The 17,515-nt window shown below is 35.5% G+C and overlaps 3 protein-coding genes across 6 annotated transcripts; 1 reads left to right on the forward strand and 2 right to left on the reverse strand.

Annotated features, from left to right (window-relative positions):
* Positions 1-512: 512 nt before the first annotated feature.
* LOC117919410 lies at positions 513-3,595 on the reverse strand. Its single transcript, XM_034836607.1, has 2 exons — positions 3,068-3,595; positions 513-1,279 (listed from the first exon to the last, which is right to left on the reverse strand). The coding sequence occupies exons 1-2, from the start codon at positions 3,501-3,503 to the stop codon at positions 732-734; spliced, it is 984 nt and encodes a 327-aa protein (XP_034692498.1). The 5' UTR covers positions 3,504-3,595; the 3' UTR covers positions 513-731.
* A 1,615-nt stretch (positions 3,596-5,210) lies between these two features.
* Positions 5,211-5,529, forward strand: LOC117917964 (cytochrome c oxidase subunit 5C). The gene has a single exon (XM_034834459.1). The coding sequence runs from the start codon at positions 5,263-5,265 to the stop codon at positions 5,446-5,448; it is 186 nt and encodes a 61-aa protein (XP_034690350.1). The 5' UTR covers positions 5,211-5,262; the 3' UTR covers positions 5,449-5,529.
* Positions 5,530-6,669: 1,140 nt separating this feature from the next.
* LOC117917963 (probable glutamyl endopeptidase, chloroplastic) lies at positions 6,670-15,956 on the reverse strand. Of its 4 annotated transcripts, XR_004651811.1 has the most exons (16): positions 15,662-15,956; positions 14,886-15,102; positions 14,282-14,392; positions 14,099-14,144; positions 13,431-13,540; positions 12,840-13,343; positions 11,988-12,116; positions 10,489-10,788; positions 9,908-10,366; positions 9,706-9,771; positions 8,351-8,411; positions 8,114-8,263; positions 7,818-7,955; positions 7,286-7,599; positions 7,048-7,126; positions 6,670-6,878 (listed from the first exon to the last, which is right to left on the reverse strand). XR_004651811.1 is itself a non-coding variant. In XM_034834458.1 (15 exons), coding segments are annotated over exons 1-15 (2,886 nt in total). In that variant the 5' UTR covers positions 15,942-15,956; the 3' UTR covers positions 6,670-7,125. The 4 variants fall into 4 exon arrangements, 2 of the variants coding, with proteins under 2 accessions (XP_034690349.1, XP_034690348.1); XR_004651810.1 differs by having other exon boundaries at positions 7,048-7,599; XM_034834458.1 differs by having other exon boundaries at positions 6,670-7,126.
* Positions 15,957-17,515: the final 1,559 nt, after the last annotated feature.

Below are 17,515 nucleotides of genomic sequence, written 5' to 3' on the forward strand. Positions count from 1 at the left end.
TTCTCTTTCCATCTTTTCATCAAACTTTAATTTCCTAATCCAAATGGAATAATAAGTGAACTTGGCTCAAAGCATGTGCTTTATTCTTAACCCTTGGCATTCCAATATCAAAGCTCTTTTGTCCTGATGGGACCAAACTAAGCCAAAGAGTTTATTTTAGAAGAGTGCTTCTCACTTTTTGCCAAATTATGAAAATAAAGCGCCTTACCATTACTCTTTTCACTCAAAACAATGACTTTTACCCATGTTGCCTTTGCTTTCCTTGCAAGGTGATGAAAAGTCCAATATAATAATAATAAAAATAACTAAGTTTATGTTTTTAAAAAATATATAATTTTTTTTTTTTTGACCCGTCATTTATTTCAATATTAATTTCATTTAGACCTGTCATTTGTTTCAAATTTCGTCTATTAACATCTCCATAAATTGATTTTATTTATAAAATTTAACTTTCATAAAAATTTAAGTAAAAAAGTTTTATATATAGAGATCAGTTCAAAGACACTTGTGGATTAAATATGCACATACCATAGCTCATAAATTGGATTTAGGAAGTAGAAGATAGAACCTATTGGATAACAGAAATATAGAAACACAGCTTTTGACTCAAGTAACAACAATATTGTTCATCGATACATAGTGATTTGTACCAAACCTAAACCTTCGACAGAATCATTGGCTTTATCAAACATGACAATAATATCCTCTATATAACACTTGGGTTTTAGGCCTCAGTAAGCAGAGAAAACTGCCTCCACAAGTGCATGTGTCTTCCTAGGGTATCCCATTCCAAGCAGGTGATTTAGGTATACCTTCCCATCCTTCACAGTTGCTGCAGTTGCCAACCGATGTGCCGGTCCAGAGTACTTGGCAGTGACGGTGGCCGTCTCCCATTCGTCGGAGCTCTCGACCAATCTCCCAGAAGGGTTCCCGGCAACCACAAGCTTAGTTGGAGATATTAGCTCTAACCCATCTCCAAACACCAGTTTACCTCCACCTACCTTAACTAGCTTAACTTCTTCTTTCTCTATCTCAATCTTCAACAGGTTCCCAGAGAAGGTGTGAATGACAAGTAAGTAGCCGTTTGGATGGTAAACTATACCATTGAGCCCCACCAAGGTTTTGTACCACTCTTTTGGGGTGAAGAGGGGGCTTCTGATGATGGAGAGGATCTCTCCATCCACCCCAACCTTCCAGATTTTACTGGCTTTGGCGTCTGTAACATATGCATTACCTTCCTCATCCACTGCAACATCATCTGCAAAGCTTTTCTCATCGCCTGGCACCATTGCAAAATCACAGTTAAACAACAAATACATTAATACAGGGCCATGTGAACTTTCATGTTCTAACTACTACTTGGATGTCAACTTCATTTTCAGAGATTGGCACGATTGAACTTACTTTCTTTCTCCTTCTCATTCCCCTAGAGTGTTAGGGCCTGTTTGGAATGTTTTTCTTAAAAAATTGTTTTTTTTAGAATATTTTTCAAAAAATATTTTCTAGAATAAAAAGGTTTGATTGAAAACTTGAAATGATTTTTTTTTCCAAATATTTTTTAAAGATAATATTTATTCGTAATGTTTTATTTTCAATCATTTTTTATATTTATACAATTATTCTTTATAAAAAAAATCAAATATGTCACCAAGAACGCCTACTTTTAAAACAAGTTCTTAAAAAAAATTGTTTTCTATACAAAAGTTACCAAACTTCATTTCATAATTGTTTTTAATAACAATTTTCTATTCTCTAAAATAAAAAATAAAATAAAAAAACACATTTAGCAATTACAAAATAGTGTTTTCAAATAACATTATTGAGTTGTTTTCAATTATTTTCACATATTTCATAGGGATTATTTTAAAAAATAATTATAAAAACATTAGATATGAAAATTTATTTTTAAAAATATTAAAACAAATTAAAAACATTTCGACATTCTAAAAAAGCATTAAAGAACTGTTTTAAAAAACTATTTTTAAAAAATTATTTCTAAAAATGGTTCGAATTAGAGATGACAATGAGACAAGTTTTTCGGGTACGCACCCCTCCCCGTCCTGTTCCTAATGGGACAGGATTCAATTTTAATAAACGGGTTTGAGAATTTTTTTTAAACTCTTTTTAATATATAGATAATAATAAAATATTTTTAATAAAATAAGTTATAAAAAAAAGTATAATTTAATTATTTATAAAATATATTTATTTTAATATAATTAAAAAAATTTAAAGTAATTTTTTAAAAAAAATTAAAATTAAAAAAAAAAAAAAACCGTCCCAAGCCCACCCTCCCAGACTCGAATGTTATTGAATAAGGTTAAAAACAATTCCAAATCGGACTTTTAGATCTTAGCATATGCTTTCCGTACCATGAGAATACATAAATGAGGTAGGTGAACGACCAAAAAGACGAGGAGTAATGAGCCGATGACGGTTAACAACTACATTAATACCAAACAAGCCTTCAACTTTTTGTAAAATGTTTCTCAAATACTAAAAATAGTATTTGAAGCCAAACAAACCCATCTAGGGAACAGATGTTTAGGACTTAGAACTTGGCAAGTGAATGTGAACGGGGGCAGCAAAAGAAAAGAAGCTACCGTCGTGTAGCAAGTCAATTTATAAACCCGAGTGTGCTAGTTTTTCAAAGCACTGGTAGCGATTATTTCAAGGCGTATTATTATAAAGCTAAAGTTTTGAGTGTGGAACCTTTTGAATGCTTGTGAGGTGGGTAGGGTGAGCCACCCAACCCAAGAAGGACAAAGAAAAGGCCATATGTTGGAATAGAATAGGCCTTTTGACGTGACTCCGTCTTTTCTAAAACCTTAACCACACATCAATACTGCTCAAGTATTGAAGTCTACGAACAACTTTAAATTTATAGAAAAATATGATAGAATCTGTAACGTGTAAAGACAGTTTTGACCTCCAAGGACTCATGGAGGGTAATCCTGTCTTTACAAAAAGCCATGGACGACCAATTCTGAAACACTGAAACTATCCCAAAGGACTGCAGGAGACAGTAGACATCAAGCACAGTTCAGTCTGATAATGGGAGACGTACCTGGGCCACTGAGCTGGGTGAGAAACAACCGCCGCCACGTAGACCGATCATATGCCGCGAGCGAGCCATACCGGTTTCGCATCACGTCAGCGTTGACAACCAGCACCCGGTTCCTGCTCCGGTCAACGGCGATTCCCAGCGAGGCGTTTCCGGCCAACTCAGGCTCTTTGGCAACGATGATTTCCTCCAAGATGGTACCCGGGGAGTGGCCGTCCGGCACCTCAACCAGGGCGACGCCGCCCTCGAAAAGAGAGACGATGAATCGACGGCCGAGATCGTCCCACTTGGCACACTCCCGCAACCAGCCGGAGCTGTGGTAGTGGTAGACATGGGTGGAGGGCTCCGCTCGCTCGACGGAGATGATGTAAGCCACGGGAATAGCGGAGATGATGAAGAAGATGAAGAGAGATTTGGTAGAACAGAGAAACGATACCATCCTTGTGGGAGAAAGATAAGATAGAAATCAGAGAGAATGAAATGGAGGGTTTTTTGGGAGTATTTGTAGAGAGACTGAGAGTAGAGAAGGTGTTTGGTGTGGGGCCACTCAAAAATTGGGAGAGGAAAAAGGATCCCAAACTGCTTTAAGGTTTCATAAATAAATTTTTTTGAAAACAATATATATATTTGTGGAAAAAAAATATTAAAATGGTAATTAAGGATTAAATCAGTGATTTTTTTATATAATTAAATTTTTTTTCCATTTTCTGCTATTTAAGTTATTTAATGTGTGGAAAAAAATAAGTATTATTAGTGTTTATATATAAAAATAAAAATCATTAATTACATAGATAAAAAACAAAAATTAAATTAAAATTAAAATTTTAAATGATATTTGAATACTACTATTTTTTTTTTTTAATTCAGATAATAGGTGAAGTGGGTTAATTTTGAAATTAAGGAACAAATTGTCAGTGGGTGGCTCAACTTATTTGCTGAATTTCACAGACATACTTTGACCAAGAAAATATTTATTTTAGCAAGTGAAAATAAAACATTCCGTGCAAAATGATGTGATTTAATATACAATTTATTAATAAAAAATTAAAATAAGAGTGTGCTTTTGGGAGTGATTTTAATTAAAAAAATTATTTTTGACATTTTTTTTAGTAAAATGTTTTTATTATAAATATTTTTATAGAGGATTATTCATTATTTAGATATAATCTAAAATAAATGTATTGATAGTATTAAATAATAATAAATGATTTAAAAAAAAATTGACCATAAATCACTTTAAATGGTTTTTCAAAATTTTAAAAATTGAATAAATATTGAATTTTAATAAGAAAACAACTTCAATTATTAATGTTGTTTCTCTTAGTAGATTTGTTTTTATCTCATTTTCAAATGGATTCGGGGAAAAAATAAAAGGCTATGTTTGAAAGAAAATATGATGGAAAGAAAATGAGGAAGACAAATGAAATGAAAGAAAATGTGGAGGAAAATAAAAAATAAATTTAAAAATAATAAATTATTTTTATATGTTTTTTAAATTTTATTTTATTTGTTTTTTTATTATATAAAAATTAAATAATTTTAAAATACATAAATTTCTAATTAATTTTAATTTTCACGAAAAAACCAAATATAAGAAAATTTTAATGAAAGAAAAAAATAAAATTCTAGAAATATTTATTTCTTCCCATAATAATTCATAAATATGATTTTTAAAAATGGATAATAATCATTTGGCATAATATAGGTGGTTCCTAATTTTATCAGATATATTACTTGAATGAAAATTAATTCTAAATTTGTCTTGATTTCTAAAAAAGAGAAGAAAAAAATGTGCCTTCCTGGCCTTTGAAAGGGATGAGCCATTTCTTGCTTTATTTTTAATATAATTAATTTCATCATTTCCATAAAAGCAACCTGAAATCTGATTCTTCATTTTCAATATCTTCAAAAAAAAAAAAAAAAAAAAAAACCAGTTTATATTATTCATTCTCAAATTTGTTCTAAACCAAACAAAAGTCTTTTTACTCGATTTCTGAGGTACAACCCTAGCTCAATAATTTTTTTATTATTTATTTATTTATTTATTATTGCTCCTCTATGTAAATTGCTTTTTGGGTTCTGATCTTTCAATTTTGACAATTGTTCCATGTCTAGGTATTTGACATCAAAACGAGAAGAATGTGTAGAATTTTTTTCTTACATGTCTTATATTAGGAGGAGGCAGCAAGAGAAGGAGAATGTCTAGGATCGCTCATGTGACCCTGAAAGGACCAAGTGTGGTGAAGGAGATAGCCGTGGGAGCGGTAGTTGCGCTGGCGGCAGGTGGGTTGTGGAAGATGTATCACTGGAACCTGCAGAGGCAATATAAGGTGTTTTATGACATGCAGGACAAGGGAGAGTGCACTGTTGTTACTGAAGAATAATGAATTTCTTCTTCTAAGTGTCTGAAAAGTGAAAACGAGTGATCTACATCCCTTAATGTTAATGAAGCTTTCTGGGTTTTAGTTGGGGTTGCTTGACTATCTGGGAAAATAATGGGGATTTGTCAGTTTGATGAGCTGTATTTGCAGGATTGATTGTGTGGATTTGTAGTCACATGTGCACACTGTTATATCTTTAATTTTAATTTTTTATTGCCTACCTTCCACTGTTGTTCAAGTTGCTAACTAGGGTTCGACGGGCAAGTACAGCTCATCAGACTGGACAGAATGGTTTGGACACCCCCACACTTCTCTTTTTTTTTTCCAAATATAAGAGAGCATGTGATGAAAAGATTGCATTATCCTTTTTTTCTTCAACCTTTTCACTTAGCCTGACTAATGATCGCGGGCACCAATGGGATAAAGGATGACCATCTAAACCACTTGTACTGATGTAGTTATGTGTTAAGCAAGGTCAATCCAAATAACTCACGGATGCTTCTGATTGAAAATGGCTCAAGATTTGGTAGGGCAATTGTCGAGCAATTTAGTTCATATTTGAAGTCAATTTACATTTGGATGGTCTTACAATACTTCGAAATGCCTCTAGATGCCCGCAGTGTGTGAGAACATCATTGAAATCACCCACGTCCATGACTCTAGAACCATTCTCTGTTCTTATGATAAGAGGGCAGGTGAAGGATAAATATATAGGCAAAGACATCAAAAAATTCTTTTAGGACTCGTTATTTCGCTAGGATTAGGATTAGATGGTGACAGACAAGCAGTCACAAAGGGCGTCTCCAATTGGGCTTACTCATAAGTCCCCAAAACAATAGAACAATCCATCACCGATTAATTGAGTTTTGAGCTGTTTAGGGTGAATTTGACTGATTCTAAGCATTTTAATACTCAAAAGATAAAAATTTCTGAGTGCTACTTCCTGAAATTACTATCAAATACAGTCTTAGTCCGATAGCATTTTCCACAACAGGAAGTAACTTCAAGAGAAATCGATAGGAAGCAGTTCATCTGTCACCTATGGATTGTAAAAAGCAGCTTACCAGCAGTTATTAGTTTCCCTGCGAATACGAACCGTTACCCTTTTTCCAGCACTTGTTTATATTTTTCAAGCCCCGGAAAGCAAGGGATAATTATCAGTTTGGAGCCCTTTCTTGTAAAGGGCCAGCTGCATTTTGATAGGGCTTGAAACACATGAGTTAGTGAAGAACAAGAGCAGGAAAAATCATTTATTTCAGAATCCAATATTATTGAAAACCAACAATGACTTCTGTGGTCCATAAAATACATATTCTCCCCTTCGTAAAGTACAAATTTGATTGAAATGCATATACACTTCATCAAATAAATTGTTCCATCTGCTCAATTTCTTCCCTGATCTCAAGCTCATCAATGGTTAACAGATGCCAAACCTGATTATAAAGACTATTCTATGTGAGGTTTGCGGGAATTCATATGCAAGCCGATGGAGTTATACAGAGATGATTTGTCAACAGGCATCATTGCATCAATTTAGAAACAGATTGTTTGGGCGAAAATAATCTTAGGGAACGGTGATTTAGATCATTCAAACTAATGTACCTTGGTGCAACCATGCTGCTGGGACCCCTGTTTATGCATTGAACTGAAGCTCCAGCAGTTATCCTTCACTAGTCAGCATCTGCATTGATCCATTCAATACAATATGGAAATTCCCACTTTTGCACAAGGATTGTTAACCTAAGATGTTACTTAGATTCTACTATTAAACTGAAAGCAATCATAAAAGAATAGTGGTTGGAGATTTTCTTTATTTTATTCTCAAGGTAGAAGAAGTTACCATAATGATGCCCTAGCCCTAGGGTGAAATCCTTCATGCTCTGACTCTGCCAGCTCTGGGTTGCCTCCCCCGCTGGCAGGAACTGTCTTGCTTTCCGGATCAGTAATTTCTTCCTTTGCCTCATCTTTACATGTATCAAGATTTTCGTTCACATTGGTAGTGTTTGATACACAATGTTTCTGTAGCCACCTATCTGTTTCCCAAAGGACGTGCATGATACTCTCCCTTGCAGCATAGCCATGGCTCTCAAAGGGAAGAATCACCAGGCGACAAAGAGCACCATGACCTTTCAGAGCATTAAAGAAACGATCCGACTGCATTGTTTTTGAGAGTACAAATTATGTGTCAAGTAAACAAGTTAGGAAGAAAAGAACTACTTTACCAACTTTAACCTACTTAAAATCAGTTTTTGGAATAGTACTTAAAAATGAAAATCTGAAAAAGAAATTACTTCCATGTAAAAGTTGTGCTTATCAATCAGTTAATTAGCAACATCTTAAGAAGTTGAACAAAAAGAAACCTTTTCTTTTACCTGCATCGTAAGTGTCCCTGGATTATTGTCTTCTTCTCCGTGGATAAGCAAGACAGGCCTTTTGATTTTATTAGCTGACATGAAAGGGCTCATCTCTACATAAGTGTCAGTGGCTTCCCAGAGTGTTCGGTCCTCATTCTACATGGCAAAAGATAATAACTAAATCATACTGAGACAAGAAACTATAGACTGCCATGAATGCTAACATAATTTCTTTAAAAAAAATATGTCCATTCAGCTGCAGAAAAGAAATTAGAAATAGAACAAAATTTTAGCCATTCTAACCAGTGTGCTACCTGAAAGCCAAAAGGTGTAAGTGTTCTGTTGTAAGCCCCAGAACGAGCAATTCCGCAACAGAACAGATGAGGGGCATGTGCCAGGAGGTTTGCAGTCATAAATGCCCCATAGGAATGACCCCCAACAGCAATTTTGTTTGGATGAGCCACCTTCAGTACACCACAAAAGCTCTGATTAAAATTCTACCTCAGAACCTTCCTAATAACATTCCTACAGAGAAGAGTAACGGAGCTTACACCACGCCGAATAACTTCTTCCACTGCAGCCTCTGCACTCGCAACCAGTTGCTCTACATACCTGATCAACACATATGGTTCAAATAGAGAAACTAGTTTTGTGAAACCTCTTTACTAGCCAACAAAGAAAACCAATTAAATGCATGTTTTCAGCCTCCAAACAAAAGCAAAGTACTAATCCTTTTACAAAAGACAAAGTAAAAAAGCTGGAGGAGAAAAAGAAGCTTGGCGTATACTAGTATAATTTCTGTACTTTGCAGAAAAATCAACTGTTGTGAGAAGAGACATAATAATGAGAGATTCCAATCTCTGTTGGTTCCAGAATGATATCAAGAGATGGACACACACCTTCATTGATCATGTTAGAAGTCTACAAATACTCTTGAAAAACATAATGACAAAAGATCAGTAACTTCTTACGAGAGAATTTGGAGGAAAGGAGGGCATGAAATATACATGGAAGAGCAACAGAAACAGCACATACATCTTATTGAATGCAGGATTCATAGAGTGGCAAGGAGTGTCAACAAGGAAAATGAATAAGAGAAATTCGAAGAAACAGATCTGAAAAGGTTCATTATGTCTCAGTACCATTATACCATGTTAAGCAACATCGTTGATTTCTAATAGATATTATCCCAGTTGCTAGTAGTAAGAAATTATGAGAGTAGCTTAGGGAAAGAATTTCTTTCATACCAGCTTTCCAACTATATCTACCAATTCTGTATCAAATAGTCTTTATTCCTTATGGTTTAAGAAAACCCATTTTTTTGTTTTTTATAGGTAAAGAGAGTGCACATTGATAAATGAAGCGCCAGAAAAGTGCCCCAAAGCATATAGGGTGTATACAATGGGCACCTAAGACGCCACCAAAAAAAAACGAAGAATGACAACAAAAAAGGGCACCCCTCAACAAGACCCTATCCAAAACACAAAATCTACAATAGAAGAAGGGCCAAGAGCTATAAGCAAATTGGACCATGCCCAAAGATTAAGAAAACCCATATTTGTTTTTTGCTCCTACCAATATTGACATTAATAATGTTAGTTCACCTTGTTTCTCATGCATTTCTGGGATTCCACATTTCCCATTTTTCCTACTCCATTTCCCACTTCAGAGGCCATCTCTAAGCTTTTCCAGGTGCAAAAGCTTTCATAACTGCTTTGCAAATTCTTTTCACAAAACAACCATCACCGTGTGGAAAATGTGCTCTTTTAAGAACAGAAACAAATTTCAATTCTATGAATTGTTAAATGTCATTAACCTAATTTAAGTTTATATTAAGAAAACTTGACTACATTGTATGAGTAAGATGGAAAACTTAAATGCTGGAAAATAGGAGGTATCTGATTACCTATCATTTGCCTCTTCATTGCCCTCGCCAATAATGGGAATTGTGGGTCCAGATAAAATAGCAAACCTGCAAGACCCAGAGCAATCAGAAATTGGCTGAAAATATCTAAACCAAACCAGTCACTGACAAGGAGCAATAGGAAGGAAATTCATGAAGGATACACCAAAAAGAAAAGACAAAGGAAACAGAGGGAAATTTGGACCTTCTAGCCAGCCAAAGTAGAGCAGATGTTGGACCTATGCCTGCAAACTCATTAGGAGAACCACGTACTTGCCCAGCAGCATCTTTGCTTTTAAATTCTCCAGGGTAAGACCAAACCAGACAGGGAAGAGGGCCATCTTTTGAGGGATCATAGCCTGGTGGCAGGTATAATGTTGCAGTAAGTTGAACCCCATCCTTTCTCTCATATCTGATCATTTCTTTCTGTAGCGATGCCAGCTGAGGATATGGATGAGGGAAATTTGTAATCTGGCATGCTTTCTTATCTAACCAGCTCTGTATGAAATATTGGGTGTTTTCAGTTTTTGACTCTTTGGAAGTCAAGATTTTCAACTGATTAAGATATAAATCCCCCTCACTCTGATCAGACATTAGTGCAACAACAGTCTCATAGTATTTCTCTTTGTCGCTTTCCCATATTCGTTCTTTGCTACCTGTATTTCTGAAAGACTTTGTGTTAGATAACTACGGAACCATGATTATCAGCCAGAAGGAAGAGGGACAGCAGGGAAGGGGAAAGGGGAATACAGGGACACCACAAACACATGATTTTGAGACACTTACATGTCAAACAAATCAAGGAATGGGATGTTCCCCTCTGGTGTAGCACCACTTCCATTAAGTAAGATATATGTGCCTTCATCATTTTCCTTCTTTATCTTTGCAATCACATAAGTCCCAGCAGTAGTTCTCCGCAACATAGGTGAACCAGGATCAGAGTATACATCTTCTGATGACCTATCAAACAGTATGCGTGGACTCACATCTTCAGAACCAGGAGAAATGACCCAGGTTCTTGTTCGCCGTGTTTTGTACCAGGATTCATAAACAAGAGCCAAAGAATCATCACACCAAGAAATCCCTCTGTAGATTTGGAAAAAGACACATACATCAACTGAATATTCTTGGAAAACCTTTCAGCAGATCTTGGAAAAGGAAAAGAGAAAAAGAAGCTATGGTCGACCATAAATCGATTGCATAATTTAACAGATTTAGCAAGTAATCCATCTTGACATGATGGATATCAAATACTATGATGCAAATGTTTTTAAGCGGATAATTTAAAAAGATCCACAAATTTAGTGATAGAATATGTGACTTGGAAGAACTGGAGAGACACATTGATGGGGGAAAGCCTTTTAAAGTTTATTCAAGGAGGAAAGGGAAGACCTAAGTAAACTTTAAGTAGGATAAATATTAATTAGAAATTTAGAATTGAATTAAGATTGGTATTTGTTGGAGTCTAATTAGGATTAGCTAGTTAAGTTATAATATAATTAGAATTTGAGTCATGATAGGTTATTAGAGCCCTAGTAGACTTTGGATGTTATAATTAGAATTAAAATCATAATAAATTATTAGAGTCCTAGTAGACTTTTGATTTCTTAAAGAAGCCTATAAATAGGCTAATCAATGTAAATCAAAGGGATGATTGATATTAATAATATTATATTTTCTTTCATTGCAAGGTTGCAACCCTCAATGGTGAGACTCCTAGAAGGCCTTAGTGAGACTCTTAAAGTTTTCCATCTTTTCTTCATTGTTTCTTCTCTCTCTCTGTTTCTTATCTTATAATTTTCCCTACCATAAAATTTATTCTTTGTTCCTCTCTTTACACCCTAAAAATAAAACCCTAGTCCACCTACCTTTGTGTGTAGGCAACCATCCTAGGGTTGTCCTACATCACATATTGTACATGCATAGCTCAACAAAGTTGATAGAACGATAGGGGTTGAAATGGGATTGTGATTCCAGGTCTGAGTCCCAGTGAGGGCATAAAAAAAGAGAAAAAAGAAACAAAAAAGTTAAATGATTAAAAAAGCCAACTATAGCACAACAAAGTTGATGGACATAAATGTGAGTGGATTTGCCTACTTAATTTCTGAGATTCACAATCCCATAGAAACAGAATGCTTTATATGTAAAAAGTACCCAAGAAGAATGATTTGCCAAAAAATGTAAGAAAGGGCTAACAAAGTTAGAACCCTCTGAATTGCATGTGACATTACTTATTTAAATTTTGCAGGATAAAGAGAAATCAAATAAACATCCTGCATTCATACCCATATCGAAGATCAAGTTTATGTAAGATTGCTTGCTGTTCACCATCAAGCGGCTCAGCAGGTTGCATATAAACTATATCACGTGGAGAAACTTCCACTTTTGCATCACCTTCATCTTGTGTCTCCACCCTAGGATGACCCTCAACAAAGTTAAATAGGTAGTTGAAATTATATGCACAAACAAGAATTCCTCATGCTTGGTAAGTACATACACAAATATATAATTTGTTTAATTATTTGGGTGTGTTTGACCCTCAACAAAGTTAAATAGGCAGTTGAAATTATATGCACAAACAAGAATTCCTCAGGCTTGGTTGACCATTGTGGTGTGTTTTAAAATAGCTTTTGAGTAATCTATATTACTAAAAACAAGTAGGGGTTTCTAAAATTGATTTTAGGTCATTTATGTTACTAAATGAAAAAGTAGGAATTTTAATCTTAAGACTGCCAATCTCTACAGTTCATTCATAGAAGAAAGATCATTAACTCATATAATGCAGACTCATTCATTCATATGATGCAGCCTCTGAGTTTGTTCAATCTTACTTTTTAAATATGGCAATCTAAATGACACTGACATAACATTTTATTTGGAACTGCCCAGAATCAACAGCTTGCACTCTTACAGTGTCAAGCTCTATGGAACATCTGAGTTTTCAACTCTCATCAAAACATTAGAGACAGAGAGGGAATCAAAGAGTGGGAGAGGAGGAATTTAATCAACATTCAAGACCGCTATTGAAAATCATTCACTGGAAAATTGCCAATATTAAAAGTTTGTACCCATACATTAAAGTTAATATATTCCATGTTCTGAATACTGTGAGAAGAGTAGAATATTCATTTGCATACCAGTAGAGTGTTGAAGGCTTATCTGCCCTCCAATTGATTGAGCGCATCCCTTTTCGCACACTGTTGAATGCAATGGGAATGTCCTCAGCAAGGGGCAAATCACAAAGTTCTCTGACAAACTTCCCTTCACTTGTCCATAGATCTACCTTTTTGGGAAACCTTCCACATGGTACAATGAAAGAATATGGTCTGTGAATTGAACTTATCAAAAGGTATTTCTGATCTGGCGAGGGGTCCATTGATGTATATACAGCAGGTGGCCCAATTTCCTTCATGGTCCCATCCAAAGAAGCCAAAACAAGTTGTGTGGTAGCATAGTAGTCAAACAAATCAGCATCATACTCATCCTTTAGCAGATCCTGGAAGGTTCTTACTTGAACAACATTCTTCTGCTCATTAGATTGAACCTTGGGGCCAGAGGGAACCAATGGTTTTTTTGGTGGATCTCCACGAGATAAAGGAATGGTACAAACTAATAGAGTAGAGTCATCTACCCAAACAAAACTGAGAAGCAAGAGAAGAAGGGAATTAGCAAAACTACAGGTAAATGTTCCTAAATTACAATTTCATACATAGAAAACTAGCATCTACTTGTCAAAAACTGCATTGAGATGGATATCTGGTGACTGAAAAAGGGGTCTAGCTTTCCCAGTTTCCACATCAGCAACCCATATTCTAAGCTTGCTACTACTGTTCTCCTCCTGTCCCAGGAAAAATTTCTAGAAATTAGACCAGTGTTTTATAGGAGATAAGGAAAAAACAGCATAGCTAAGTAGGATGCTGCACAAGAATATGACATATAGTTATTTGCATGTAGAGTATAAGATAGTAAGGATCTGAAGTACCTCTTAGGAAATTTCCAAAATGGAATATATTTGAAACCAACAAAACATTATAATAATGGTTATGATCTGAAAATTAGATTAAACTCGTGCCTAAGAAAATCACCAAGCAGATTCATCAATCAACAGGAGAACCCCAACACCAACCCCACCCCACGACCACAAAGCCCAACAAGAGGCACACCAAAAGTATTCACCATAGCAAGTTATCTAGGCTCACTAGTATTGTCTATTAAATATTTTTATATGATGCAGGTGTGGATCAAACAACCATTCCAGCAATCAAAATACAAATGAAGTTTATAATAGTCAGGTCACTGGGTGGGGGTTTCTCAGATATGATTGATTGTCTGAGAAGCAACATTAAGCACATTGATTTGATGTCAGTACTCAAATCTTAACTAATGGATCAATTACCTCATCAACTCGGATGCTGAAGGATAAATGCTGACCATTAAGTGACCTTGAGAAAAACAAAATAAATAGATCCATCAGCACAAAAGAAGAGTATCTGATTGAAATGTTAACAGACTCAGACAGTGAGATGCTCTCAAAAGGTTTTGCAAAGTGTACCAAGAAGAACAAATTCCAGAAAATTACCAGCTAACAAAATTAATCTTAGCGCCATCAGGGAAGCCATGTACCTCTTTCTCTGGCCCTAGAGTACCATCAGGCATTAACTGATGGATCCCAATACTAGTGTAGAATGACCTGAAGATGAATATTAAAGTATTAACCAATGTAGCAAGCTTAAATTCAGAGGGGAAAAACCCAAATTAATCAACATGACAATTCAATGAAATGCCTGGTTCTTGATATTTCTATATTGAGCAAATAAAATCCACTTTTTCCTTGCAACAAGAGTCATGAAGAAAGAAGAAGATACAGACCCACACAATACATATGACCTCTAATTGCAAAATTCATGAAGCCTATTCATCTCCTTGGAGTCACTACAGGCAATTAGAGACCTATTCAGGGCTTAGACAATTTGTTGTCGCTGGAGGACAATATTTTGCTGGGGAACTCTGGAAAGAAGACATGGGATATAACAGTTGTTGAGAAAGCCAAACCTCTTAGACTGCACTACAGGTCCATATATCCAGAAAGGCAGACCAAATAAACAACTATCCTATAAATGTGTATGAATGCCCAACTTCTCATGTGCATAAAAACATAGCTGAAAAGCTTCCCCATTACTCACATCCGACTCCTGGTGTTACATTTTCCATCAATGCGAATACCAGCCAGCTTTTCCTCGGGTTTTGCTAGCTCTTCTAGTGGAGGTAAAGCTCTCCGCTTGAGAAATAGTATCTTATCCCTCTGTGGTGAGAATGACAATGCGGGAAGTGGTGGAGCATCAACAATATCCTTAATTTCAGGAGGAGGCAGCCGATACCCGCTTCCCAATGCCGAATTTTCTGCATTATATGAATCGATATATGCATGTGTTACTGAAGGGAGATAAAACCAGCTCAATCGACAATCATATGGATGCAACCAATTTTCACATATAACTGAATTTGATTCCAAAAATCCAATTCTGTTGAATTGAATACATGCTTCTTACTGTAGTAATTCTCCTTAATGGATTTAGAAATGACCTAAGCTCAATCATACACTGAAACAGCTACAAGAAAATGTCTAAAGAAAACTCAAAATTCAATCTAATTCAACTCAAACACTCAATTCCTATATTTTCTTGAAACAAACTCAAAATCAACAAAATACTCGAATTTGTGAGTACTTTTTCTGCTTATCAATATAAAACAAAAACGGAAGAACAAAAACTTCAATTTGTGCTCCAAAAAGCGAGAAAAGTCCGCGCACAAAACTAACCAAACACCACCTCAGCTATTCAACTGAGTATAACGATATGCGATGATCACTAAATCTAATACGTCCGATCAAATCCGAAACCCCAAAAAATTAAATAAATAAAGCTCTGAACATAGATAAGAAACTCTTTTTCCAAAGCACCTTCGTCTTCGGCAGTAGACGAAACAGAGCCATTAGAGCCGACGCCGGTGTCACCTTCGGCTGCAGCGGCGTTGATAGGGACGAGATGAAGAAACCTGGAGGACATGGCGGCACGAGTGGTGGTGCCGCCGGCGCAGGAAGGGAGTGTTCTCAGGCGGCCACGTGTACGGGTAGATGTGAATCTGGGGAGAGAGAGTGAGAGAAAATGAGGAGGAGAGAGAGAAAAGGGAAGGTGATGCGAGAGGAGAGAAAGCCGGTGGTAGGCTTTGTTGATGTTCATGATTAATTGATTGGTGATGATGTATACTGTCACAACTGTGCAAGTATATCCATAGATTCCATATACCACACTGGATCACTCGCCTTTTTAGAAATAATATCTAGGCCCAATAGAAACGAAGCTGATGGCGACTTGAATGTGGGCTGAACAAACTAGGCCCATTTCTTATACTAATATGATTTATTATTGTTTTTATTTGAAAAATATAAAAATACTAATTTATATTTTTTCAAAATTTTTTAAAATCAAACATAGCATAAGAGTTCTACCCCTATGGACATAAAAATTTTATATTAAAATATAAACACAAAGATAAGGTCGGTGCACGACATAATAAAAAATTATCCTAATATATATATAACCAAAGTCAAGTTAAAAAAATGTGAGATTATTTGAACAAGGGACAAAGATATAAAATATGGATACAACAAACAATAAGAAAGTCATATATATATATATATATATATATATATATATATATATAACCAAAGGCGGTCCAATAAATTTTAAGATTGATATGAAGGAACAAAGGGTATAAAATATAAGCACAACAAACAATAAGAAAGTTATTATTTCTTACATCATTCTTTAACTTTATTTGATATGACAACATAATTATCACATTGTGATAGATGCCATAGAATCATCTCATACAACCAAAAAGCAATACTATCTTTGACAAACAACTCAAGTACTGTTCCTAAGAAAACACCATATAAAGATGCCAAAATAAAAATTAAGGGAAAAGCAACATTATCTTGTACAAACAACTCAAGTACTATTCCTAAATTTACCAATAAAACACTACATAAAGATGCCAAAATTGAAAATAAGGGGAAGGAAAAGAATTCCTAGACTTCATTTCTTATTCCCACCTTCTTGTTTCCACCGAAAACCTAACTCGGCGATCGAAAGGAATTCCCGCACCACCCCTTGGGTCTTCCTTGCTTTGCAGGCCATCTTTCAATTGCTCTAGCACCAAAGCTCGCAGTTTTGAAGAATGATGGTCGCCTTTCTCGAATTTAACTTCCCATGTTTCGTCCTCATTGTTATGTTCAATTGGAGTATGAAAAATAATCTCCTTGTTCCATTTCGCATATGCCATACCATCTTGAGAGATAAATTCGATTGAACATCAGCTTTGTTTTAACCACCAGCATATGGGTGTTGGAAACCATAATCTTCTTCCTACGAAAGAAAATGGTACAGGGTTCTTCAGATAGGCCCTGATTTGGGTTTTTTTTCCTTCCCATTAGGCAAACTTCATGAAATCCGGGGAAAGCGCTGCAGAAACCCCACCCCCCACCACCACCCTCTCTCCTGGGTTTTAAATTTAATATCAATTAAGTGAGATTTTGAAATTAATCAAACATTTGATGGGGGAAGGAATCCCCGTAAAGGAGTTCACATGTGATGACCGTAACCTTGAGAAGGAATTGTTGAGTGTTGACAAGGCATTCATTTTTTTATTCTTGTCCTTAGTGCTACTTTACACGCCTCATTTTAATGGTCCAGTCATCCATCCAACATGGGGGAAACGCAGAAGATAATGAAAACCAGTAAGCTCATAAACA

Source organism: Vitis riparia, chromosome 7 (assembly GCF_004353265.1).
Source record: "Vitis riparia cultivar Riparia Gloire de Montpellier isolate 1030 chromosome 7, EGFV_Vit.rip_1.0, whole genome shotgun sequence".
NCBI classification, from domain to species: domain Eukaryota; kingdom Viridiplantae; phylum Streptophyta; class Magnoliopsida; order Vitales; family Vitaceae; genus Vitis; species Vitis riparia.

What these genes read in the sequence shown, in the direction of transcription:
- LOC117917964 (XM_034834459.1), top strand. Translation starts at nt 5,263, where the DNA reads ATGTCTAGGATCGCTCATGTGACCCTGAAAGGACCAAGTGTGGTGAAG.
- LOC117919410 (XM_034836607.1), bottom strand. Translation starts at nt 3,503, where the DNA reads ATGGTATCGTTTCTCTGTTCTACCAAATCTCTCTTCATCTTCTTCATC. An exon ending in CACCCAGCTCAGTGGCCCAG is followed by an intron (nt 1,280 to 3,067) that starts GTACGTCTCCCA and finishes CAATGGTGCCAG; the next exon opens with GCGATGAGAAAAGCTTTGCA.
- LOC117917963 (XM_034834457.1), bottom strand. Translation starts at nt 15,941, where the DNA reads ATGAACATCAACAAAGCCTACCACCGGCTTTCTCTCCTCTCGCATCAC. An exon ending in GTCTACTGCCGAAGACGAAG is followed by an intron (nt 15,103 to 15,661) that starts GTGCTTTGGAAA and finishes CATATAATGCAG; the next exon opens with AAAATTCGGCATTGGGAAGC. An exon ending in CTCAATGCAGTTTTTGACAA is followed by an intron (nt 13,344 to 13,430) that starts GTAGATGCTAGT and finishes CTTGCTTCTCAG; the next exon opens with TTTTGTTTGGGTAGATGACT.